A 27,573-nucleotide genomic window follows, 5' to 3' on the forward strand; every position below is an offset into this window, starting at 1 on the left:
GCAACAATTTCAAAAATTCAAAAATTGGATCCACTTGGATCCAGTTTTTGTATGGATCCAAGCACATTTCAAGCCGTCTTACTCACAGCAAGGTGATGTAACCAGTGAAACTGACTGATTTGGCTACTGGGGGCGGGATTACAACTGGTGGCGAAGTAAAAGTCACCCCTGCATACGACATGAGTGGGTTGCTATGCGCCCACATACTGAGGCAATAGCAAAGTCACACCTTAGTGGATCCAAAATAGAAATCTGATGTCAACTTAGTACTCCCTGGCCGTTTTTGACGTCATCACTTTCAAGCCCTATTGGAGACTGGGCTCTTACCGTAAAATTCCGTCAATAAGCCCCAGCGTATAGTATACTTTGCAGAGCGTCAAAAACCGGGCGTACATGTATATTTGGGCATGGGCGTTATTTCTGACGCAATCTGCAGAAGATGAGAAACCCAGTAGTTTTGTAGCGTTGGCACGCTAGTAACTTACACAGCTGCAGCGTGTCTTTCAATGTATTGGTCACGCGTGTTGCACCGCACCCTGCACTTGCAACTCTTACTACCATGCTTGCAGACCCATGACGTGCATAGTAACTAGTCTCACTGTGTTCATGTATTACTCCCACACACTAGGATGACCTGAGGAATACTAGCACATGTACCCTGTAGACCCTTTTGATACATTTCACTTTCGACCTCCTTTTCATTTATCTACACACATCCTAATGAGACTTCCTTAGAATTCCTAATGGCTGTCTTCCCGGTACCTCCTTTACGCCCATTGCCCACACTGTTATTCAGCTCCTTCTTCTGCATAGAATCAAATGGCATTCCTTGTGCAATGACTGTGGCCCACACATCTTACTGTGACCTTTCTTCTTCTACTCTACGTATCCCCTGGCTATAGGCTAGCTTACTTACACTAACAATTCCTCACCCTATAAAAGCTGCTGTTCACAATTCTCTTCATGTCAGTTTAGAGTTAGAGTCAGAGTTAATGTTTAATAATTATTAACAGTGTGTTCACTGAGACCCGTCTGCATTTGCCTCCGAGAGAGACTGCGGCCCGTTACAGAATTGGTGGCAGCGGTAAATTCATTTTGTTTCATTCTATAACTATCTTTGTTACTTTCCACGTTACTTCAATACGATGGCTCAACCTAATGTACCTGCCGGGGCACCCGCCGCCGCGCCCGCCGCAGCCCCAGCTCCGCCCGCGCCTGCCCAACCACCGAGAGGGGCGTACCATGTGCAGCCGGAGAAATACAAGGGTCGCCTGGAGGACAACTTCGCGTCCTGGCTGATGCATTTCGACCAGGTCGCCGCGGTAAACAACTGGACCCCCGTCCAGCAAACGCAGTTCCTGGGCCTCGCACTGGAGGGCGAGGCCCAGCTGTATTACCAATCGCTCCCTGCGGCCACCAGGAACGGAGGCCGCCAACAGCTCGTCCAGGCGCTGCAGGCTCGGTTTGAGCCAGCGCAGCGCGTCGACCTCCATCGCGCAACATTTCAAGCTCGTCGCCAGGCCAAAGAAGAACAACTGGGGGCTTTCTGTGAGGCTGTTCGCTCCCTGGCCCGGCAAGCATACCCCCAGATGGCCGCGGGGGACCTCGACAGTCTAACCAAAGACCAATTCATCTCTGGGCTCGACTCGCGGGGCATGCGGGTCCGCGTTCGGGAGCTCAACCCGCAAACGACCGACGGGGCACTCCAGGCCGCGCTCCATCACCAGGCAATCCTCGCTGCCGAACTGCCCGCCGCGGACCCTGTGCCGATCCCCGCCTTTGCTGTTTCCCAGCCACTCGACGCGGTGACAGACCAACTGAAGGCTGTGTTAGACCGTCTGGCAACGTTGGAGGCCAGTCTGCCAGGACCAACTCGTCGTTCCCGACCTGACCAACCACCACAGCCCCCGCAGACGCAAGGCCGCACACCTGTCACCTGCTGGTCATGTGGTCGCCAGGGTCATATCAGCCGAGAATGCCGTGCCCGTCGTCCTGCGCCGGCGGGAAACTACCGGCGGCAGTACTAAGTACCTCGGACACTAGGCCTGCCGCATCCTGCTCTTCCGGGACTGACGTAAGCACTGTGTTTATATGCCTTGCTGTCTTGCTCCTTACCCACCCTGTTACGCTCACGATTTTAACTGTTTTGCTCGCTGTGCTGTACCGCCACCGCCTCCCTGATGTACGTGCTTTCTTCCCCAACCTCTCCCCATTACACCTTTTTTCGTCGAGCTTGTCCCGACGCGACCATGCATGCCGCCTCCCTGTAATACCCGTGACTGTGAACGCAGTCGGTTCCAATGCTTTGTTAGACAGTGGGTCTTCCAAGTCAATTGTGAGCAAGAAGCTGTGGGATTCCCTGAGGAATCGCCCGTCCCTGTCCCCTCCGCCTCCCTCATGCATCCTTTCTGTGGATGGCTCGTCCGTAGCGATTTTGGGTCAAGCTGAGTTGCACATTTCTGTTTCGCCCACCACCCCGCCTGTCCTGCATGATTTCTTAGTTGCCTCCATCCATCCCGAGGTCATTCTAGGGGTTGACTTTTTGCATGCCCAAGCGTGTTCGCTTGATTTCGCCGCTTCCACCATGTCCATTGCTGGTCAGGTTATTCCCCTGCATTCCCCCGCCCTGATCCCGTCACCTGTCCATGCCGCTTCGCTCTCCGCTGATCCCGTTGTGATCCCGTCCCCTGTCCATGCCGCTTCGCTCCCAGCTACTCCCGTTTTATGCACGCTTCCCGCTGCTGTGACCGTCCCGGCCATGTCTCATTACATCTGCTCTGCTAAAGTTGCTTCCTGCCATTCCGATAGCCCCCTGCTGTTTGAGCCATGTGAGTCTACGTGCAGTACCCACCACATTGTCGGCCTCGCTACGCTGGCTACCGTCACTGATAACATGGTGCCCGTCCGTCTGATCAACCCCAACGAGCACCCCATCACACTACCTGAGAACTGCCCGCTTGGCTCTCTGTCACCAGGCACCATCGACCCTTCGGCCACACAACCTCCTGCTGATTACCCCGCTGAGTACACCTCTGCTGCTGCTACCGCTCAGTCTGTCACTGCTATGTTCAACACCAGCAATCTGCCGCCTGACCAACAATCCCAGCTCCACGCTCTGCTAGAGGAGTTTTCCGACATCGTCTCAACTGGCCCATCTGACGTGGGTCGCACTCAAGTCATCACTCACGACATTCCTACTACAACGGACCAGCCTATTCGGATGCAGCCTCGCCGCCTGCCTGTGCACCGTCAAGCTGAGGTACGTGATCATATTGACCGACTCATTGACGATGGTATAGTGGAACCTTCCGCGAGTCCATGGGCTGCTCCGATAGTTGTTGTGCGCAAACCGGACGATAGTATCCGCCTCTGTGTCGATTACCGCAAACTCAACCAGCGCACTAAGCGTGATGCCTTCCCGTTACCCCGCGTCGACGATGCTATTGACGCCATGCAAGGCTGTAAGTACTTCTCGACACTAGATTTGGCATCCGGTTACTGGCAGGTAGAGCTCACTGAATCTGCTAAGGCAAAGTCTGCCTTTACCACTCCGTTCGGCTTATTTCAGTGGAATGTTATGCCTTTCGGATTGTGCAACGCACCTGGTACATTCCAGCGCCTAATGTCCACAGTGCTTCGTGTCCTCATCCCAGCAATCTGCCTCGTATATCTAGACGATATCATTGTGTTCTCCAAGACGTTCCAAGAGCATCTCACCAACCTCCGCGCTGTGTTCCTGTGTCTCCGCAAAGCTGGTCTGAAGATCAAACCATCGAAATGCAACCTCCTACAACCGTCTGTCGTCTACCTGGGCTTTCACTTCGCCCACGATGGCATCCGTCCTAACCCTGGTAAACTGGAATCTGTCCGCACATGGCGTCAACCCACAAGTAAGACAGCAGTTAGGACATTTCTTGGCTTTGCGTCTTATTACCGCCGATTTATTCCAAAGTTTTCGATGCTTGCCCAGCCATTGCATGCCCTCACCGAATCCAAGGCCACGTTTGCTTGGTCAGATGCTGCAGCTCAAGCTTTCAATGCGCTGAAACATGCACTCCTTACCCGCCCGGTTCTTGCATACCCCATTCCGAATCACACGTTCATCCTCGACACCGATGCTAGTGACTTTGCTATGGGCGCTGTCCTCTCTCAGGAAGATTCCAATGGCACAGAGCATGTTGTAGCTTACGCTAGTAAGAGCCTTTCACATAGCCAACGCCGCTATAGTGCTACTAGAAAGGAACTTCTAGCTGTTGTCACGTTCTGTGAATACTTCCGTCACTATCTTGCTGGCGCACACTTCACACTACGCACTGATCACAAAGCTTTAGTCTGGCTGCACAACTTCACTGGCACAGATGGCTTGCTTGCTCGCTGGATTGAACGCTGAGCTATGTTTGATTACCGCATTGTCCATCGCCCTGGTAAGGCTCATGCTAATGCGGATGGTCTCTCTCGCAAATCTCCTCCACCGCCCGCCGAACCTGCTCTGACGAATGCTGCCATTAGTACTGATGCTCCGCTGCCTCCTTCATCACTAACGTGGATCCATGAGGCCCAACACCAGGATCCTGATGTCACTGCAGCCATGACATGGGTCCGGCAGTCACAGCGGCCTGATCGTCACAGCCCTGAACTGCAAGGTTCTAGCAGGTTCCGTCTCGCTCTCTACCATCAGTTCAACCGCCTGATACTCGACAACGACATCCTGTACCGCAAGTATGAATCAGAGGATGGTAGTTCGCACTCCCTCCAGCTGGTAGTTCCCCCGTCGCTCCAACGAGAAGTGCTCGCCTTACTTCACAGTCACATCACTGCTGGTCACATGGGTACCAATCGAACAACGTCCCAGGCCCGACCGCGGTTCTATTGGCCTGGTATGTCCGATGATATTGACCTGTTCATTCGCGCCTGTGAAGTCTGCCAGCGCCGCAAACCACCTGTACCAACACCTCGGGCGCCAATGGTCACGTCGCAGCCATCATTTCCTCTACAACGAGTCGGAATGGATATTATGGGCCCGCTTCCGGTGACACCACGAGGAAACCGCTACATTCTCGTCGTTGGCGATTATTTCACGAAGTGGTACGAGGCGTTTCCACTCCCAGACATCAGGGCCGAGACTGTCGCCCGGTATTTCGTTGACGGCTTCGTCTGTCGCTATGGTGCACCAAATAGTCTGCACACTGACCAAGGTGCCCAGTTCGAGTCCAACCTGTTCAAGTCCATCTGCGCCATGCTGGATATTCACAAAACTCGCACAACGCCCTACCACCCACAGAGTGACGGTCTCATCGAACGGTTTAACAGAACACTGGAGCGAATCCTCGCCACAACCATCAATGATCACCAAGATTGGGACCTCTATCTGCAACGTGCTCTGTTAGCTTACCGCATGAGCGTGAATGACACCACATCGTTTACACCTTTTCGTCTGATGTTTGGCCGAGAAGCAACTCTACCCATTGATCTCGTGTACGGCCCACCACCTGCTACGGCACCCACTACTGCCCCGAAGCACGTCCAGCAACTTCAAGACTCCCTGCGTAAGACATTCACCACTGCCCGAGCCCAAGGTGCCAAAGCCCAACAACGTCAGAAGAGGAACTATGATGGCAACGCTCCGCCCATACAGTATGCCGTAGGCGATCTGGTATTCCTGCACTCACCTGTTGTTCCTGCTGGCCAGTCTCCCAAGTTCCATTCTCCATGGACAGGGCCCCACCAAGTTGTCACTGTTCTCGACAATTTCACAGTCCGCATCGAAGCTTCCCGAACGAAACGCCGTCAAGTTGTTCACATCAACCGCCTGAAACGGTATGTCTGCCTACCGCCTATTGCTCCACCTCCACCTACTTACACTCCAATCATTCACCCCGTAATGCTACCACCTGTTCAGCCGCTCCCTCCTGCCCCTGTAGTTCCACCTCCAGTTCACCCCTACAATCTCCGGAACCGCCAAATGATCCGCCCACCAAACCGCTACTAATCACGAGGACGTGATTCTGTTTAAGAAGGAAGGTGTAGCGTTGGCACGCTAGTAACTTACACAGCTGCAGCGTGTCTTTCAATGTATTGGTCACGCGTGTTGCACCGCACCCTGCACTTGCAACTCTTACTACCATGCTTGCAGACCCATGACGTGCATAGTAACTAGTCTCACTGTGTTCATGTATTACTCCCACACACTAGGATGACCTGAGGAATACTAGCACATGTACCCTGTAGACCCTTTTGATACATTTCACTTTCGACCTCCTTTTCATTTATCTACACACATCCTAATGAGACTTCCTTAGAATTCCTAATGGCTGTCTTCCCGGTACCTCCTTTACGCCCATTGCCCACACTGTTATTCAGCTCCTTCTTCTGCATAGAATCAAATGGCATTCCTTGTGCAATGACTGTGGCCCACACATCTTACTGTGACCTTTCTTCTTCTACTCTACGTATCCCCTGGCTATAGGCTAGCTTACTTACACTAACAATTCCTCACCCTATAAAAGCTGCTGTTCACAATTCTCTTCATGTCAGTTTAGAGTTAGAGTCAGAGTTAATGTTTAATAATTATTAACAGTGTGTTCACTGAGACCCGTCTGCATTTGCCTCCGAGAGAGACTGCGGCCCGTTACAGTTTCAGTGAACCAGAACCAGCATTCACACTGAGCGCTGTGCTATACATGTACATGTACTTGTACATCAAACCACAGCTGGAAATTTGTGGAAATTTGGTCGTAACCAAGCGGAATGTAGGGATAAATTACAGATTTGATACATGTAGGTAAATCACTTGCTATGGTAAGTACAAGGTACAACAGGTAACGGCACTGTACTGTGTGCAGTCAGAGATTTTGCAGCTATTCATGCTCTTTCAACTGATGTAGCACTCGATATGAATTTTCTAATTCGATTTTTCGATGTTATTCGAGCATATGGATATTTTTTGCAATAGAACGATGTAGCCGATCAGTTCGTTGTGGTATGGTTAGGCATTGTAGCCGGCATGGTCTACGTTAAACACAATAAGACCGCAACGAAGTTGGGGCCAAAGAGAAAGTTGAAAGTTCCATCAGTTCTAATAACATGCATGATGAGCTCGGCAAAAAAAGCATAGCGTAGGGTCCTGAGTTTCCAAGTTCTCTCGTTAAATTGAAAAATTCCCCAACGTTTTCTCGTGACTATTATCAGTGTAGCATCGTCACAAAGAGTAGTAAGAATCACTAAAACAACCAGTCACATGTTTATAGCCAGAATAAGGAGCGTGAGAATGCAGCAGCTCGCGGTTATGCATATCGCGTTTAGTGTGAACCTATGCAGTGGATCTGAGAATGGTAGCAGTGCCAGTGGATGAATGTGGCAGCTGTGTGTGCGTTATGCATAACCGCGAGGTGCTGCATTCTCACGCTCCTTATCATAATAATATTATTATTCTAGCTATATCTTGTAAGAAAGGGTTTGCTCCCCACACTGGAGCTCGCGCTATTCCGCCGACTTTACTTGACACTTGACTGACTCACGACTGCCATCCAGAGCACACGAGAAGTCCATCGAACCTTCGACTCGGCAAACCTGCAAGAAAGCACCACTCCCCGCTCAATATACAGTGTTTCGGGGAATTCACCCCTCATCAGTTGAGCTTGAGTAGGCTGAGGAAGACTGTGCCTGAAGAGCACCACTTATATTGTGCTCTCTTCTCGTGTGCTCTGGATGGCAGTCGTGAGTCAGTCAAGTGTCAAGTAAAGTCGGCGGAATAGCGCAAGCTCCAGTGTGGGGAGCAAACCCTTTCTTACAAATCATCGCCGAAGTCGCAACCACTACTTCTAGCTATAACTGGTTGTTTTAGTGATTCTTACTACATAGTGTGACGATGTTCCACTGATGATAGTCACGAGAAAACGTTCTGGAATTTTCATTTTAATAGTTTGTTTATACATGGTTATGAGTGCACAATTAGTTGTAAAACGAAAAGGACCTATAAGTTACTAGTTATGACTAACAGTCCACCAAGGTAACGAGATAATATACAGTCAGATAATGCGACAACAAGGCACAAAACTGACAAGGATATTGAGACATTCGATGACCTGACACCTAATGTACATGTAGCTTCAATACATCTACGAAGCGGAAACCAACAACCTTCCAACTAAACAACTTACTTGAAAGGCTCAGGACAGGAAAATCCCGATGAGATGAAGGGATGCGCCACGAAGATGTGTACGAGCTTTGTCCCTCGGCAACAAAGAATATCGAGGCTTGTGTCGTCTATCTGCTCACTAATCAGTCACTATCTCTATGCTGGTGTACCATGAGACGGATCAAGTCGATTGATGGATTTTAGCCTTCTCCTTCTGCTGCTTGCTGTGGCGATGTCGCTCCCAAGCATTATGACGTTATGCTATTTTTTGGCATCACTACAACTTACAAGTACAAGGTGACACACTTCACAAAACTACTTTACAGTAGAGATGGTGAGAAAATAGTGTGGGAACTCCGTAACTCTAGCGGCAGGGCTAATATGCAAAACCTTCGTATAACGTTTTTGCCCTTGAGTTACTCTTGTCCTGGTTTGCATTGGCTCTGAGGTCCGCTCAAATAATCCTGTGCGGGATAATCAAGCTCCTGACAATTTTGACAAATTTCCTTGTTCAGTTTCATCCAACGGGCCTGACTCTGACACATTTTCAAACATTTCATATGACTCATCACCCTCATAACTACGTCCACCATTTATTTTTTATTGGTCGTCTCCACTTCATGGCACATAATAATACATAGCCAATACAAGAAAGGGAGGGTGAATCCAACCACGGAAAATAGCATTATCAAAAAGAAGAAAAGGAAGGTAGGTGTCAGTCACCATGTGTCAACAGCAGTTAGCACAATACTATTTTAGCTGAAATACGTCTTTAAAAGCTGAAAGAAACTGTGAACAGCAAATAGTGTAAGAGAGTTTGAGGCAAAATGTGTAAGCCATAAAGACAGGTGATTTGATTATTAGGGACAATCGAGGGGAAGGTAATGATACCTGGTGTCTTGTATTTCTCTCTCGCTAGAACCGATCATATTTCTTGAAGTGCCTGGGAATTTGCTTAACCCTTTGGAGTCCGTAACTTTTTTGCTTCCGCAGAATTTGTGGCAGTCACGAAAATGCGCACTCCATTTCCAACATAATTTTGTTAAGATATATTTCTGAACGAGTGCACACAGGTGTGCTTGGCGTCTATCATATCAGCAAGTGGAGAGGAGGCTACGAGAGAGTATAACTATATGCTTACTGTTATGCATGAGGGATTTTCCAAATAGCCGTTTCATTATTTTCTATGGTGAATTTCAAGCTTGGAAACAGCAGCTGCACTAAGACCACACCATACTATGTCAGCGTAATCAAATAAAGGCAGAATATAGCATCGGTAGAATAGAATCTTGCAATGTTTGGGAGATGGGAAAAATGAGAGAGCAAGGCTCCAAGCCATCATCCAAACCTGGCCGCTCCGGCTAAATCATGGCCACTAGAACTGGCATGGAAGGAATATCGACTAAAGTGAATATCATTTTCTTTCGAAATGAATAACATAACCATAGGTGATGAAGTACAGGTTTACTAGGAGTGAAACCTAGAAGATTGTGTAGTAGCTACTGCGTCGGGGATTGACTACCCAAACCACGTGACTTGCAACTGTACATGTAGCATTTTGACCGTGGCAACAACACATGATTTTGGCGAGATATTCTCCTCAACTACTAACTCTTACTGTAGTGGATAAACATGCTCTGTTCACTAGCTAGCAGCAGTGCTTCTGCATACAGCTAGCTGCCAATACGTACAGTGTGCAGTGTAGATGACGTAGTGCTGCAGAATCTGATGTAAGTCACACACTCGCCATAAGTCGCACATTTTCTGTTCCAGGACAGACACGGTCGGTGCGTGACTTATGGCGAGTAGACTGTACATACATGTACATGTACTCGGAGAGAGAAATAGTTATGAAAATGTATATAAAATTATTTAAATTAATGTAGTTGCGAGGCATGCGTAAATATCCACTTTTGGTAGTACTCGTACCTTTTACCACTCTCGATATGGGGACGGTCCCTGCCAAATCTGGATGGTTAGCAGGTATGGTGTTCATGCTGATCATCATACATGTGTCAGTGTGTACCTCTTTGAAGTGGAAAACACTGACTACCTACACAACATACATGTGTCAGTGTGTACCTCTTTGAAGTGGAAAACACTGACTACCTACACAACATACATGTGTCAGTGTGTACCTCTTTGAAGTGGAACACACTGACTACCTACACACCATACATGTGTCAGTGTGTACCTCTTTGAAGTAGAACACACTAACTACCTACACAACATGCACATGGACATCTCCCAATCAGGTCACAAGTGACCCGGTGTTCTTTTTCAAACTGGTCAAAGTACCCCCCAAAAAAAAACGGGTCCTTCGCCCCGGCTGACTCGGCCCTGGAGCAGACACTGGAGTGAGTGACTATGAACAATGCAAGCCTATACTTGCATGTGTATGTGATTTCCATCACATTATTTATTTCTCAAATAAGCACGCAAAGTGGATAAGTGACAAAAGTCATGACCTGTTCTGGCAAAAAAAACAAGGAAAGGAGATGATGTTTAGCTGCCAATTTCAATACAGGGTCAACTCAAGTCTCAGCGGAAGCAAAAATGTGAAGAAAGTCAAGTGAAAAATGAAAAGAATATTGTGCAATTGTCACAGCAAATAGAGAGGTGCCTTAGAGCAAGCCATAATGAATTTTAAAGACTAGGGACATTTCTGTAGAGATGTAGCTGCAAAAAATAAGAACAAAAGAAAGATGCTCTAGAGCAAACCAAATAGAATTTTCAAGAGTAGGAACATTTATGTATACATGTACATATACATGCATTAGCAAAAAACACAGTCGATGGAAACATACCAGCAGTCTTGGCAAGCACAGCAAACAATAGAACAAATTATGTATGTGTGCACATGCTCGCGTGTGAGATTGGGAGAGAGGAGGGAAGATGGGGAGAGGGGGGGGGGGGGCAGAGGTGGTGGAGCTGCTGTTTGAGAAAATATCCTAAAGGACGGTCACCTTGAAAAGAATACACATGGAGCAAATCCACAACTGGCGAGCGAGCAACTCAAGAATACAATAATTATGATACATGTGTAGATGAGAGAAAAGAACACGTTGGATAGGGCAGAGCAGTGGCAGGGAAGAACGACACAAACAAGCATACCGGGATACGGGCAACGAGTTCTGTCGGCTGTGTGAGTATGACTGGTGATGTACATGGAGTGCTGGGAGAGAGCAGTCTTGCACGTTCTGAACAGTAATGTAACAGACATTATGCATGTACATGTACATATACACAGATACACACATACACGTACACACGATGTACACACACGCACACCAACTTATGCAAAACAAACACACACAAACATGTTGTAAACAGACACAAGAACATACAAAAACACACCCACACATAAACGCACAGGCTCCCACATTTGAGCGCCCAGACTCCCACACACCCACGCCCTCCCCCCCCCCCCCCCACACACACCCACGCCCTCCCCCCCCCCCCACACACACACAGCCACAAACACACACACACATACACACATCATTTTGTTGACCATTTGACGCGCACCACCGGAGGCGATGATAGCGATGCTACAGCAGAAACCATAGCAACTTGTGCTCCAGCTAGTCATTGGACGTTTTGGTAGAACGTAATGCAGTGTGGAGGTCAGCAATCCCTTGCCAAGTTGGCAAGGAAAGATATGATCAGGTGGAGATAGACATGCTGTCAAGTACGAGATAATTATATTTGTAGCACCGCTGCTTTCGCCATGAATTAGAATTGCTGATTTTCTACTTCTGTACGAGCCAAGATCTTGCCCCCCCTAAACATTTACACACACACACACACACACACACACACACACACATACACACACACACACACACACACACACACACACACACACATACACTAACACATGGGTGGCGGAAGCGGTCCGGTTGGTTAGGTCATGGGTAGACCAACTGTTTGTCCATCAGAGTGTGTTGACTGGTGAGTAGTAACATGTATGTATACCCGCTATATCAGACACAAATTACCAAATACTATGGTATGGGCAGACTAATGAAAATCTGCTTGCTCCGGTCCTGTAACATACATGTAGAGGTGAATGTATGAGAAATACAAAACCACACAACAAACTTACCACATCATGACTAGACTTCCTACTACAGTAGCCTTAGCATGGTGTTGTGCAGATCTTGCAAGTTGAGCTTGCTCACTGCTGCACACAGCTTTCTGTATGCATCTCGCTCTCCAGCACGGATGTATCCAATCAACTTCAGGTGATGACTCTCTACACCTTCATATCGTTCAATACGGTTTAGTTCCGGAAGGGGATCAAAACCACTCAGGAGTCCTTGTGCCTGAACGCTTTGCCGCAGTGCATCACAAGATATCTTATACAGCTTTGGTAAGATATGTGTGTTGAATGACTCATCCTCAAATGGATCAGCTGTGAACAGAAAACAGAAATAGAGGCACACAATACGTATAGTTCATTAGCAGTACTCTACAAGTGCATTTTGTCATGAAATACCTAGGAATAACATGGTCAGGATAAGGTAAACAAGTTGAAGGAGTCATGTGATCTTACACCATAGCAGAATGAGGCAAAGACTCCAATGAAACACTGGGGGAGTTGCATAGAAATGTTAGTTTTAAACACACTGGGAGAAATGGAGGTTACCGCATTATCTCCATTATAAGCCCAGGGCTTATATTTTTAAACCAGTCCGGACCCTTGGCTTATATAAGAGACTTGGCTTCTACTAGAGACTGGGGTTGTACTAGAGACTGGGCTTGTACTAGAGACTGGGCTTGTAATAGAGACTGGGCTTGTACTAGAGACTGGTACATGTAGATTGGCTATAAATGTTATGTTATACCAGGCAGTGGCACAACGTTGGGCCGGCACAACGTTGGGTCCCAACAGGTACCATGACTGTAGTTTTGTGCTTCCTGGTTCACCACTTGTCGGAGCATTTTTTCATCTCGGAGGTCACAGATGTTCAGCACAGCATGTTTTATGAGATACTGTGTGAAGTCAAACATTATGTACAGTGCTGGCAACTGAAATCCGACCCCCTTGGCGGCGCGGCGCGCTGCCCAGGGGGTCGGATTTCAGTTGCCAGCACTGCACATGAACATGATCCATACAGTTCTCCATTATAAGCCTTGCGCTTATATTGGAGACTGCGCTTGTATATTTTTCGAAGCCCTCTTTGGAGTGCGCTTATAATAGAGATTGGGCTTCTACAAGAGACTGAGCTTGTAATAGAGATAATACGGTAATACATGCCTACCCACGTGGCACTGTCCAAACTGTAATATGCTGGTAATAACCACTCATTCTCTTACCACCATCATCTGTTTTTGCATGGTGCATAGTCGATTCAAGGATGGTAATAGGGTGAGTGGATGCGGATGTCAGAAAAGAGGAAGTGGAGTTGGGAAAAGCAGAGATGGATGTGGAGGAGAAGAACGGAGGTGGATGTGAAGAGGGCGGTGAGAAATAAAAATTAATAAAGAAATGTGACCTGGCTGGAGACTGAGTTTTTCACATGCACATGAACACCATCACCGTCTGGAATCAAGGTGTAGATCCATCACTACTAAGCTGTGGGAGGGGAGTAGATCACACCCATCACAAAGTGGTCAAAAACTACTCAGAAATAAACATAACTATAATATGTTGACTATTACTATCTGTCTCATACCTTTACTCTCTGCTACAGTCGGTGATGATGCTGCTGCTGCTGCTGGTGGTGGTGCTGCTGGTGGTGCTGCTGCTGGTGCTGCTGGTGCTGGTGCTGCTGGTGCTGCTGCTTCTGGTGCTGCTGTTGGTGCTGGTGGTGCTGCTGCTGGTGCTGGTGGTGCTGGTACTGCTGGTGCTGCTGCTGCTTCTGGTACTGCTGCTGGTGCTGGTGCTGCTGCTGGTGCTGCTGCTGGTGGTGCTGCTTCTGTAACTGCTGCTGGTGCTGGTGCTGCTGGTGGTGGTAGTGCTGCTGGTGCTGCTGCTGGTGCTGCTGCTGGTGCTGGTGCTGCTGGTGCTGCTGCTGTTGGTGCTGCTTCTGGAACTGCTGCTGGTGCTGGTGCTGCTGCTACTGGTGCTGGTTCTGCTGCTGCTGCTGGTGCTGCTTCTGCTGGTACTGCTTCTGGTGCTGCTGCTGGTACTGCTGGTGCTAATGTTGATGCGAGCAATTCTGCTGCTACCTCAGCTTCTGTTAAGATAAACAGAGAATAACACGTGTGAAAGTCGTAGAGAGATTTTTTAACATGTCGCAAATCGTAGGAAGTTCTGTCTAGGCTAGTGATCATCATGAATATAAAGTAACAGAGATTGTGAAGTAAAACGGACTCACCCTGGACCAGAGTGTAGTGATCAGAGTCCACGATCAGCTTATCCGTAACATGCATTGCATGGAGGTGAGATCGTAGCATTCCCATGCTGTAAAACAAAACAACACATCAAATACATAGACACAGAAACACGCATACCCGCATAGCGATAACATCATACACACACACATTCACATGCGCAGGCTCACTCGCACCAACGCAAGCGCACGCACACATGCACACACACACACACACACACACACGCACACGCACACACACGCACACACACACACACACGCACGCACACACGCACGCACGCACACACACACACACACACACACACATATAGAGAAGTAGAGATGAAAACCAATGTCATAAACACATACTGTCCAATGTATGGGTAGTAGCCATAGTAACAGGCGTGATTGCAGAATACAATGAACACTTCGCAGGTACTGCAGAGTAGAATGGAGTTCTTGAGAGGAATTTCTAGGGCTGAGTCGGGTAGCATTTTCTTCGGGTATCGGGTAGTTTTCCACGGGTAGCACGGATACCCGGTCGGGTAATGTTTCCATGGTAACACCACAGTGAACCCCATTCCCTTGCACACTGCGTAGACATGCGGAGTATTTACATGAATTTGTACTGCACTGTACACGATGTAATCTGGGACTTCGGGTTTTTGGGGACTATTCTGTACCCGTCTACCCGAGGTCCTCACGGGTAGCACGGGTACCCGACTACCCGTGCAGACCACTAGGAATTTCCACTACAACCCATTCACCACTATGAGAAATGAAACCAACTTGAGAGGAATGTTATACTCACCAGGGATTCTGTCCCAGGAATGATGTCTTGGGTGCAGTTGAGAACCTCTCGTCCGCCAATGGAACATCTGTTAGAAGGCATATAGAGAAACATAACAGATACAAACCAATAGATGTAGTGTGTAGAAGACAAGCAGTGGACGTGTTGAAAACATAGAACTAGAACAGGAACACTGATATTCTGACAATAGACTGTAGACTGTGTAGACTGTGTAGACTGTGTAGACTGTGTAGACTGTGTAGACTGTGTAGACTGTGTAGACTGTGTAGACTGTGTAGACTGTGTAGACTGTGTAGACTGTGTAGACTGTGTAGACTGTGTAGACTGTGTAGACTGTGTAGACTGTGTAGACTGTGTAGACTGTGTAGACTGTGTAGACTGTGTAGACTGTGTAGACTGTGTAGACTGTGTAGACTGTGTAGACTGTGTAGACTGTGTAGACTGTGTAGACTGTGTAGACTGTGTAGACTGTGTAGACTGTGTAGACTGTGTAGACTGTGTAGACTGTGTAGACTGTGTAGACTGTGTAGACTGTGTAGACTGTGTAGACTGTGTAGACTGTGTAGACTGTGTAGACTGTGTAGACTGTGTAGACTGTGTAGACTGTGTAGACTGTGTAGACTGTGTAGACTGTGTAGACTGTGTAGACTGTGTAGACTGTGTAGACTGTGTAGACTGTGTAGACTGTGTAGACTGTGTAGACTGTGTAGACTGTGTAGACTGTGTAGACTGTGTAGACTGTGTAGACTGTGTAGACTGTGTAGACTGTGTAGACTGTGTAGACTGTGTAGACTGTGTAGACTGTGTAGACTGTGTAGACTGTGTAGACTGTGTAGACTGTGTAGACTGTGTAGACTGTGTAGACTGTGTAGACTGTGTAGACTGTGTAGACTGTGTAGACTGTGTAGACTGTGTAGACTGTGTAGACTGTGTAGACTGTGTAGACTGTGTAGACTGTGTAGACTGTGTAGACTGTGTAGACTGTGTAGACTGTGTAGACTGTGTAGACTGTGTAGACTGTGTAGACTGTGTAGACTGTGTAGACTGTGTAGACTGTGTAGACTGTGTAGACTGTGTAGACTGTGTAGACTGTGTAGACTGTGTAGACTGTGTAGACTGTGTAGACTGTGTAGACTGTGTAGACTGTGTAGACTGTGTAGACTGTGTAGACTGTGTAGACTGTGTAGACTGTGTAGACTGTGTAGACTGTGTAGACTGTGTAGACTGTGTAGACTGTGTAGACTGTGTAGACTGTGTAGACTGTGTAGACTGTGTAGACTGTGTAGACTGTGTAGACTGTGTAGACTGTGTAGACTGTGTAGACTGTGTAGACTGTGTAGACTGTGTAGACTGTGTAGACTGTGTAGACTGTGTAGACTGTGTAGACTGTGTAGACTGTGTAGACTGTGTAGACTGTGTAGACTGTGTAGACTGTGTAGACTGTGTAGACTGTGTAGACTGTGTAGACTGTGTAGACTGTGTAGACTGTGTAGACTGTGTAGACTGTGTAGACTGTGTAGACTGTGTAGACTGTGTAGACTGTGTAGACTGTGTAGACTGTGTAGACTGTGTAGACTGTGTAGACTGTGTAGACTGTGTAGACTGTGTAGACTGTGTAGACTGTGTAGACTGTGTAGACTGTGTAGACTGTGTAGACTGTGTAGACTGTGTAGACTGTGTAGACTGTGTAGACTGTGTAGACTGTGTAGACTGTGTAGACTGTGTAGACTGTGTAGACTGTGTAGACTGTGTAGACTGTGTAGACTGTGTAGACTGTGTAGACTGTGTAGACTGTGTAGACTGTGTAGACTGTGTAGACTGTGTAGACTGTGTAGACTGTGTAGACTGTGTAGACTGTGTAGACTGTGTAGACTGTGTAGACTGTGTAGACTGTGTAGACTGTGTAGACTGTGTAGACTGTGTAGACTGTGTAGACTGTGTAGACTGTGTAGACTGTGTAGACTGTGTAGACTGTGTAGACTGTGTAGACTGTGTAGACTGTGTAGACTGTGTAGACTGTGTAGACTGTGTAGACTGTGTAGACTGTGTAGACTGTGTAGACTGTGTAGACTGTGTAGACTGTGTAGACTGTGTAGACTGTGTAGACTGTGTAGACTGTGTAGACTGTGTAGACTGTGTAGACTGTGTAGACTGTGTAGACTGTGTAGACTGTGTAGACTGTGTAGACTGTGTAGACTGTGTAGACTGTGTAGACTGTGTAGACTGTGTAGACTGTGTAGACTGTGTAGACTGTGTAGACTGTGTAGACTGTGTAGACTGTGTAGACTGTGTAGACTGTGTAGACTGTGTAGACTGTGTAGACTGTGTAGACTGTGTAGACTGTGTAGACTGTGTAGACTGTGTAGACTGTGTAGACTGTGTAGACTGTGTAGACTGTGTAGACTGTGTAGACTGTGTAGACTGTGTAGACTGTGTAGACTGTGTAGACTGTGTAGACTGTGTAGACTGTGTAGACTGTGTAGACTGTGTAGACTGTGTAGACTGTGTAGACTGTGTAGACTGTGTAGACTGTGTAGACTGTGTAGACTGTGTAGACTGTGTAGACTGTGTAGACTGTGTAGACTGTGTAGACTGTGTAGACTGTGTAGACTGTGTAGACTGTGTAGACTGTGTAGACTGTGTAGACTGTGTAGACTGTGTAGACTGTGTAGACTGTGTAGACTGTGTAGACTGTGTAGACTGTGTAGACTGTGTAGACTGTGTAGACTGTGTAGACTGTGTAGACTGTGTAGACTGTGTAGACTGTGTAGACTGTGTAGACTGTGTAGACTGTGTAGACTGTGTAGACTGTGTAGACTGTGTAGACTGTGTAGACTGTGTAGACTGTGTAGACTGTGTAGACTGTGTAGACTGTGTAGACTGTGTAGACTGTGTAGACTGTGTAGACTGTGTAGACTGTGTAGACTGTGTAGACTGTGTAGACTGTGTAGACTGTGTAGACTGTGTAGACTGTGTAGACTGTGTAGACTGTGTAGACTGTGTAGACTGTGTTTGCTCGGCCAGCGAGCCATAGAGTTGACGCGGGTGGCCGCCGCGCAAATGAATTGTTAATGGGGTGCTCAATGCAAACAAAGCTAGACTCCAGAAAATAGCGTCGACCAGTATTTGCAGAGACAGGTGGTGACTGCGAGCAAATGGAAGCACAAGCCGTAATGCACTGATCGGGCCCCAAAAGGAGCAGGCAGGCATTTTTTCAACATGAGCCTGACAGAAAGCACAGCACGGCAGTCCCAGATACATCGGTACGAATGCTTGCGTGCACACGGCAACAATGACATGCCCTCAACGGGGCGAGGGTAGGCAGTGAGTAATGCTGACCATTGCAACAGAAAGCAATTTGCTGCTGCTATTCGATGGGAGAACTGCCTCCGAGATTTCTGATAACGGCGTCCATGATTTCTAACAGACTGCACTGGCCAAATAGCCAAACGCAACGTTTGCGCAACTCGCAAACCGTGACATTACAATGATTCCAACGAGGTATGGCACGTGTAGTGGATGGGCCATCTCGTCTGCACAGCAGTAGCAAGCGCAGCTATTTCAACACTACTACTACTACTACTACTAACATGTGTAGTTCATGCATTGACTGGTTTTCCAGTTACAGTATGGTTATAAACTTCATGTAGTTTTTCAGGGTAAATGTGGAGCATAGCAAACAATTATAGTCTTCAGGCCAGTTTAAGATCAGATTTTGGAGCTAAATCGGTTTTGAAAATAATAGAGATGGACATTGTCTGGATTCAATCGCCACAGAGCTTATATTAGGGAATTCTTGACAGCAGAAATGCACAATGAAACTCACTGTCGGCCTGACAGCGAAAACGTTCTTGCTCCTTCAACTGCAGTTTTTCATAGGTGATGATGTCCGGGAATGCTTCCAGCAGCTACATGAAAATACACACACACACGCACACACACACACGCACGCACGCACACACGCACACACGCACACACGCACGCACGCACACACACACGAACACACAAACACGCACGCATGCATGCACGCATACACACACACACACACATGCATGCAAACACACACGAACACACATGCACACACGCACACACGCACACACACACACATACACACATACACACACACACACACACACACACACAAATACACACAAACAGACACACACACACATACACATACACATACACACACACACACACGTACACATGCATGTATGCACACACAGTGGGACAGGAACACCTTAGCTTTGCATAACAAGCGTTCCTTCAGATACCAAGGCTGTAAAACTTGTAAAATTCTTCTGCAGTCTAGCCAAGGTAGTCCTAGACATTATACCAAGTGAAACAAATAATCCAGTGTTTTAAATGACTGACATAATCCAAAACCTGTAGCTTAATAAAGCGATAATTACAAGCTAGAAATTCATCACATTCAATTTTGATCTGGTCAAACAAAACACACACCGTTTTCATTCAAGCAACTTTGTAATATTGTTTATGAATATTGACAGCAGAGATTCATAGTCACTGAAAACTTTTAAAAATTCTTATTCCGCTTACCATGTTCTCATTCTCGACAAGTATCCTGCCGATCTCTCGGTAGAAGTTCGCGAATGGCGAAGAAAAGCAGTGCTGAGCTAACCTGCTGTAGAGCACAGTCGATGTGTGACGATGACTTTGTCGGCACCATGCCAACAACACCAGCGAGGCATTCAGCCGACTGGGTCCAGCGGACGACACTGATTGGAGGCCACCGAGCCGGCTGATTTCGGTGTCACTCACGTCTACATTTGACTGGAGATCGCGCAAGAATGAAGAATCTCGCAGACTCTCCAGGCGATCAGTACATGTGGCAGGAAGCATAGTGATGTGCGTGGCAGGAACGTGATGAAGATCCTGCACCGAGTCAACGAACACACCGCTGGCGTCCTTGACATCTTTGCTTTGCATACTGCTCGCGGCAAGGACGACGTCTTCGGACGAGTGGGAAGCAACTGCTGAACAGATGGCAGCTGGTGAAGCGGATTGCTGGATAAGCTGACGCATGCTGCTCAGGCTGAGAACTGTGGGCTCTACCGAAGTACCACGACTGTATCTCTGAAGTAGGTCAAGGAAGAGAGCTTGAAATAACCAGTGGACGTGGTGAACGACTTGCAGGTACCTACTGCAACTGGACGTCACTGCAATACAACAGCGCTGACGGTCGGACGAAAACACAATCAGCGCTGTTGTGTGCGGATACGGGTGGACAATGATGGTGTTCTTGAAGAACATGGGATCAGTGCTGGAGAAAAAGCAGGCGGAGTAGTCGTAGACACGTGCTTGGCATTGCACAATGAGTGCAGAGGAAAACGGTGCGCAACCATTGCAGGTGTGGACAGAGCCAACCATGAAGGCTGTGTGCATCTTCAATGGCTGTGTGCACTCAGGAAACAGGGAGAGTGCAAGGAGATCTTTCTCATGGCGAATGGTCAAGCCAAGCTGCAAGACCATGTGCACGCAGAGTGGAGCTTTTTCACCCACTGCAGGAAAGGCAGTCAGGGCACGGATGAAGTCGTCCTCGCTGATCTTGAATACTCTACCCGCGCCTTTAGATTTGGATGGGAAAACGTGCGAAGAGTAAATGAATCCGATGACATCTTGCAGGAGCCAGCGAGGCCGATGAACCACCAGATCATCCAGCTCTGGGAATGTGATGATCTTTAGCAGAAACCAAAGTCATACAACATATACACATAATGACAGATACACAGACAGGCAAACAGACCAACCGGCAAACAGACAGACAGACAGACATACAGACAGGCAGGCAGGCAGGCAGGCAGGCAGGCATGCAGACATGCGGGCGGACGGACGGACGGACGGACGGGCGGACGGACAGACGAACGGACGGACAAACGGACAGACGGACGGACGGACGGATGGGCGGATGGACGGACGGCAGACCGACAGACCGACAGGCAGGCAGACAGACAGGCAAACAAAAAGACACACACAGACATACACACAGACACACATACACACAGACAAACAAACAGACACACAGAAAGGCACACCCACACATACACACACACACACACACATACACACACACACACACACACACACACAAACACACACAGAGTCAGAAGTTTCGCATGAGCCAGTAATGCAAAAAAGCATTTCAACTGATAATGTAATCGCATAACCTGCATATTGGTACACCTGCACACTCAATACCAGTATGTGAATATCAAACAATTATTTTCTACATTTACTAGTATACCTGTAGCATGGAAATGTTTCAATGTTTCTTTTTGCCTCAGCAGCACTCATACATGGAAATGTTTCAATGTTTCTTTTTGCCTCAGCAGCACTCATACATAAAAATGCATGTGTCGCCTTACCACCACTGCATGGACATGATTAAAAAAAGGGCATTTTTCAATTGTTTAAAGCTGGCTGTGAGCAGAAAGAGGAGGACTCGTCCATATTCTCTGACCACGTCCTTCTTCTACCTGTGTGTCCTTAGTTCTGTATTCTTTGTTTTACTACATGTATTGACGGTAGTGTGTACAGTGTGTACAGTGTGTACAGTGTGTACAGTGTGTACAGTGTGTACAGTGTGTACAGTGTGTACAGTGTGTACAGTGTGTACAGTGTGTACAGTGTGTACAGTGTGTACAGTGTGTACAGTGTGTACAGTGTGTACTGTGTGTACAGTGTGTACAGTGTGTACAGTGTGTACAGTGTGTACAGTGTGTACAGTGTGTACAGTGTGTACAGTGTGTACAGTGTGTACAGTGTGTACAGTGTGTACAGTGTGTACAGTGTGTACAGTGTGTACAGTGTGTACAGTTTTTTTTTTTTTTTTTTTTTTTTTACATTGGGAAACTCCAAGAAATTCCACGTAAAACAGTGTGTACAGTGTGTACAGTGTGTACAGTGTGTACAGTGTGTACAGTGTGTACAATGTGTACAGTGTGTACAGTGTGTACAATGTGTACAGTGTGTACAGTGTGTACAGTGTGTACAGTGTGTACAGTGTGTACAGTGTGTACAGTGTGTACAGTGTGTACAGTGTGTACAATGTGTACAGTGTGTACAGTGTGTACAGTGTGTACAGTGTGTACAGTGTGTACAGTGTGTACAGTGTGTACAGTGTGTACAGTGTGTACAGTGTGTACAGTGTGTACAGTGTGTACAGTGTGTACAGTGTGTACAGTGTGTACAGTGTGTACAGTGTGTACAGTGTGTACAGTGTGTACAGTGTGTACAGTGTGTACAGTGTGTACAGTGTGTACAGTGTGTACAGTGTGTACAGTGTGTACAGTGTGTACAGTGTGTACAGTGTGTACTGTGTGTACAGTGTGTACAGTGTGTACAGTGTGTACAGTGTGTACAGTGTGTACAGTGTGTACAGTGTGTACAGTGTGTACAGTGTGTACAGTGTGTACAGTGTGTTTCTGTATGTGTTCTACAGTGTACTTGCAGTACATTTTACACCCCACCCCCTCTCCCACCCCCTCCCCCCCCGCCCCTGTTCCCTTCAACACCCCTTTGAAGCCAAAGCAATCTTCATGGGGTAGGTTTCATTAGAACACAGTTTCTTACATATCCGTAAGCTGTCAGAATCCGAAGATAGCTACTGATGTTCTCTGCAACACGCGCTCCAACAGATTCTTGTCTACCGGAAGCAGCCTTCTGGGAAATGACCTTCTGGAATGCTGCAACAAACTCTTTTCTTGTGCAGTATGGATTGCTTAGAGAGGCCTTGACCTCATCCAAGTAGTCACGAGCTTTCTGCAGCAAGCGAGGTTGCTTTGGAGACTTCTGCATGCAGCAAGAACAACGTAACAGACACGTCAAATATAAATAGGTTCGGGAGAATTGTTATTCTGTGTGTATAACATAACCAACAGTAGCAGACAAGAAAGCATGTGCGGGAAATCTAGATGTTCAGACATTTTCTTCTCCCACTAAGAAGTGTTGATATTGTTAGTCCATTGTATTCCCTTGCAATAGCAAAATCCATTGTTTCCTATGTACGGTCCTCCCTCGTAATAACAAGTCTGGGTAGCTCCTTAGTCCCGTTAGTAAAGTTAATACAAGTCTGAAATCCCCTAGCGAAACGTGGTCTGTACAACTGTTTACAGGTCAGGTTACAACATAATTCGATAGTACATAAAATTCGTTATAACGACCCTTTGCCCAGGTGCCTGAAGTGCCAAACCCTCAGTATAAGATAATACTGGCCATGCACAACCAAGGCCAAAACACATAGGATAAAACAGAAAGACAGAACGTATTATAATTTCTATTTATGCATTTGTAGATATGGACAATCTTTTGCATCCAAGGAACAGCTATGTTGGAGATTTTCAATTATCTTATAACGAGTTGAAAGGTCGATCATTTATGTTGTATTGAGTGTACCCCATATATGTACAAATCAGTGCTTTGTGTATCTTTAGTTGAAAGTTCTGTTCCAAGATAAGACATATTCACTACACATGTACATGCAATACATCGTTTTGATCATTGCTTCTCACTGCACACACCTACATGTATGCTACTAAGTACTATCACCACTCGTGCCTGGGGACCTCAGGCTCAGACCTGTCAGGTGTCGTGCATGCACCATGTACATCTACACTTCCTGCGCTGATGTGTAGATCTAACATGTGTGGTACACAGTGCAATGTGTGCATGTACATGTACATTATACATGTAGTTGTAGGAGGGTGCAATGCGGTCGCATCTGGGTGGTCGTTGGTCGCGTTAGGCAAGGTGTCACCTTTTATCCGAGCTGTTTTGAATGTGAATGCGTCCGTGACAATGAAAAGTGGTTGCCATGGTCGAGTGGTCACCATGTCCGATTGGTCACCATTACAAGTTTTACTGTCTACAAACACGGCTATGGCGGTACAGAATCAATAACTCAATAAGGACAACTAGGTGAGTCACTTGAAGTATAACGAGGGCAATATCTGCACTTGAAACTTGTGCATGTACAGTGAGTTTTGGGATTTTCGACAGGAATTTCGGGATCTCAGTAGTTCATGAATGCAAAAAATGAGGGATAATCCCGAACAATTGGGATATTTGGCAGGTATGATATCAGGTGCAACGAGTTTTCACCATCATTAGTGCGCATCGCATTGAAGCAAAAACAGAAAAACAGCAATCAAAATGTCAATCTTACCGCCAGTACTTTGTGCACCAAGTGTAAGAATGCTCTCCTCAGCTCGTTCATACTGGAACTGTTGGACTTTCTAGCATCGACTACTCTCACCAGGCAGAGCTCCAAACGCTGTGAGCATGATTTCATCCCTTCCACAATGGCCCTTTCCACTTCTTCGCGTTGGTACGGAGTAAGCAGATCTGCACGTGTAGCAATAGCCACAACGTCTAGTTTCTGCTGCTGCTGTGGTTGGTGTTGCTTCTGCTGCTCGCCTGCCTGTTGTGATAGTGGTTGCGACTGCAGCTGCTGTGGCAGTGGTTGTTGCTGTCGGTCTTCCAGTTCAGATACTGCGTATGAAATCACAAACATGGACTTCTTATTTTATTTTCAAGGTGATCAAACAAAACAATTTTCATCACATTATGAGTACGTAAAATGTAGCCTCATTGAGTTAAAGGGAAAGTTAAGCCAAAAATCAAATTATTTTCACCAGTTGTAGTCTTCGGGGTGCTAAGTCGAATGGTCTTGGTCCGAGGAAGCTGAAACGCCCCCTTCCTCCTTTATTCCCAATCGAACTCGCGCACTTCCACCGAAACTGGGTGACTGCGTCAGCAGGCGACAACTTTCACACCAAGGTTCAACTCAAAGGTTCAAAGGTTCAACTCGAGCGACAGAAACTCGCCCAACCATGCTGTAAGTTGTAGCCTTTAGTCACGAGCACGTGACCGCTTGTTCAGCCATGTTCGATTGGGTATAAGGGCCGAATACTACATCGCAGCATTTTCGTACCAAAACCAATCGACTCAGCGTCCAAAAGACTACAACATATGGGCCAATCGCGGTCATCCGTGATTTTATAAGAACGAAATGACGCTTTTATTGACATTTTGCATACAAATGCCCATCTAGTAGGGCGCAGTCACCCAATTTGGAAGGGAGCGTCTCAGCTTCCTCGGACCAAGACCATTCGACTCAGCACGCCGAAGACTAAAACTTGTGAAAATTTAATTTCAGGCTTTACGTCCCCTTTAAGAGTTGGCTGACCGGGTGGTAAATGCACACTTGAGGCAAGAAGGTGGGAAGAAAATCTTGTACATACCTCTCCTTCTCACCAGCAGCCTTTTCTATTAATTTATATGGGTTTCTTCCCTGGGCTGCCCATCACAGATGATCTTGACATAGGACTGGTTGATATATGCTTGCATATGCCATCACTTGTCTGGGTTATATTATTCTGGGAACTAATTTTCGAAATCAGCAACAAGTCTCACGTGGGCCCTGCAACCTTTTTTTTCTGGTTGGGTCTCTCCACCATGCATGATGTAATTGAAGTGAAATGATGGGGTACTTTCGACTTGCAGATCGGATATGTTTGTCCCCGACTGTAGTTCATTGTTATCCACTCACCATCATCAGATGTGGATTGTCGACACACATAACTAGCAGCAGTTGCACCAACACGTTCTGTGATCTCCTCAACCGACTCTGTGCCGTCCACCACTATCGTGGCAACAGATGGTGCTGTCATGGCAACAGCAAATAGGTCGTGTGACACAGAATAATGGTCTTGGCCAGCAAAGTCGCGAAAATGGACCTTCACCTTCGATTGCTTGTACATGGTTTCTTCAATTCCCTATATGGAAAAAATGGAAAAGTTAAAAATATGCCCTGAGAAAGAGAACACTTTATGAATTACACCCAGGTCACTAACATCATACTGGTCTACAGCAACAGTATAGCATAGCTATGTGTAGAGAATAATATTATACATAAAGGGATAATGTGGCATGTATATATTCGGATAAAATAGTGGTTCATCAGTTCTATACCAACAATTTCGTTAGTGAGGCGTTAGTAGTTTGGACCTTCATCCCAAAAACACTGTGTCCTATGTACTCCTGTGTGCATTCAACATTGCTTTCAACTCACCTTTGTCCGGGACGCTAAATCTCTTGCCTTCATGTCTGGTTGATCCTCCTTACGCAGTAGTTTATCGAAAAAACCAGCTGTGAAGGATGCGATGAAGGTGGATTTCCCTGAACCTTCTGTTCCACACACGTTGGCAATCAATTCAGTAGGATCAGTGTAACCCTCAACACCAAACTCTGCACAGACCAAGCTGGCCTGGAGCATACAAATGCAGCACACAACAACAATACCCAATGCATGTAATTGAACAGTGTCATGAACCACAGTGTCGCTCAGTGAAATTCAACCAAAATTGAATAGCTGGTGCCCTCGATCAGTTCTGATAATACATGTGTGTGTGATAATACAAGTAGTATTAACCATATTTAAGTCCAGCTGCATTGATGCCACTTCCAGGTTACCGAGGGTCATGCAAGTTGAAATTGCCAAATATGGACTCTGGGTCGAATTTCACTGAGCGCAACTGTACATATTACAGTATATCCACATAGCTGGACATACATGTACACTAGACCCTAGACACTATCTTACATCTGACAGTAAGCTAGCTAGTTGCTATCAGGTTGTTCAATGTAACCAGCACTTCAAACCAATTATGAGGGCAATTGATGTATGAGTGCATAGTGGGCTCAGGGATCACACTAGTATAGTTTCAAACACCATAATCACACACAACTCATCACAGTCTGTCCAGGAATTCATTGGGATTTTAGAGGAATGTCTTTGTCACATTAGGTAGCCTCATTCTGTGTTGGTGGCCGCAGTAGAAATCAATGATCGCCAATCTGACTGCTCTTTTCGCTACAACACCGACAGCACTAGAAGAGAAATAATTATGTCTCCAGTTTTGGTCTCCAACAATTGGTGACATTCGACACTCATTCACCCCATATGTCTTGTCATTGTGTATTGACTTTGTCGTCCCTTGCGATCCTGATCTGCTCTTCACCGTGACCTCTGTTGTTACTCTTGGATCATCTGCTCTTAGCCAGAACATTTGAATAGCCAATTTCAGTGCCTACCATTGCTGCTGATCGTGAGCGACAAGCTCCAACCGAGTGTCTCCAGGATGTGACCAAACACAATTAGAGGGGTTATGAGTGTAGCGGAATGAGTTGCGGGTTCTCGCAATACATGGCTATCAACAGTTGCCTGAAGACTCGAATGGCAATCAACAGGGACATAGATAGTGCTTTTAGTACACAAGAGAGGG

At 46.8% G+C, this 27,573-nt stretch overlaps 1 protein-coding gene across 1 annotated transcript; it reads right to left on the minus strand.

Moving 5' to 3' along the window:
• Positions 1–10,659: 10,659 nt before the first annotated feature.
• On the minus strand, positions 10,660–26,551 carry LOC135819250 (uncharacterized). The gene is made up of 11 exons (XM_065332422.1): positions 26,361–26,551; positions 25,839–26,064; positions 24,453–24,778; positions 22,862–23,080; positions 19,829–20,968; positions 19,095–19,176; positions 15,269–15,335; positions 14,464–14,549; positions 13,819–14,322; positions 12,246–12,554; positions 10,660–11,337 (listed from the first exon to the last, which is right to left on the minus strand). The coding sequence occupies exons 1-10, from the start codon at positions 26,391–26,393 to the stop codon at positions 12,268–12,270; spliced, it is 2,970 nt and encodes a 989-aa protein (XP_065188494.1). The 5' UTR covers positions 26,394–26,551; the 3' UTR covers positions 10,660–11,337; positions 12,246–12,267.
• Positions 26,552–27,573: the final 1,022 nt, after the last annotated feature.

This window comes from Sycon ciliatum, chromosome 6 (genome assembly GCF_964019385.1).
Source record: "Sycon ciliatum chromosome 6, ocSycCili1.1, whole genome shotgun sequence".
Lineage (NCBI taxonomy): Eukaryota > Metazoa > Porifera > Calcarea > Leucosolenida > Sycettidae > Sycon > Sycon ciliatum.

What these genes read in the sequence shown, in the direction of transcription:
- LOC135819250 (XM_065332422.1), bottom strand. Translation starts at nt 26,393, where the DNA reads ATGAAGGCAAGAGATTTAGCGTCCCGGACAAAG. An exon ending in TGGTGCACAAAGTACTGGCG is followed by an intron (nt 23,081 to 24,452) that starts GTAAGATTGACA and finishes TGCTGCATGCAG; the next exon opens with AAGTCTCCAAAGCAACCTCG. An exon ending in TTGTCGAGAATGAGAACATG is followed by an intron (nt 19,177 to 19,828) that starts GTAAGCGGAATA and finishes ATTTTCATGTAG; the next exon opens with CTGCTGGAAGCATTCCCGGA.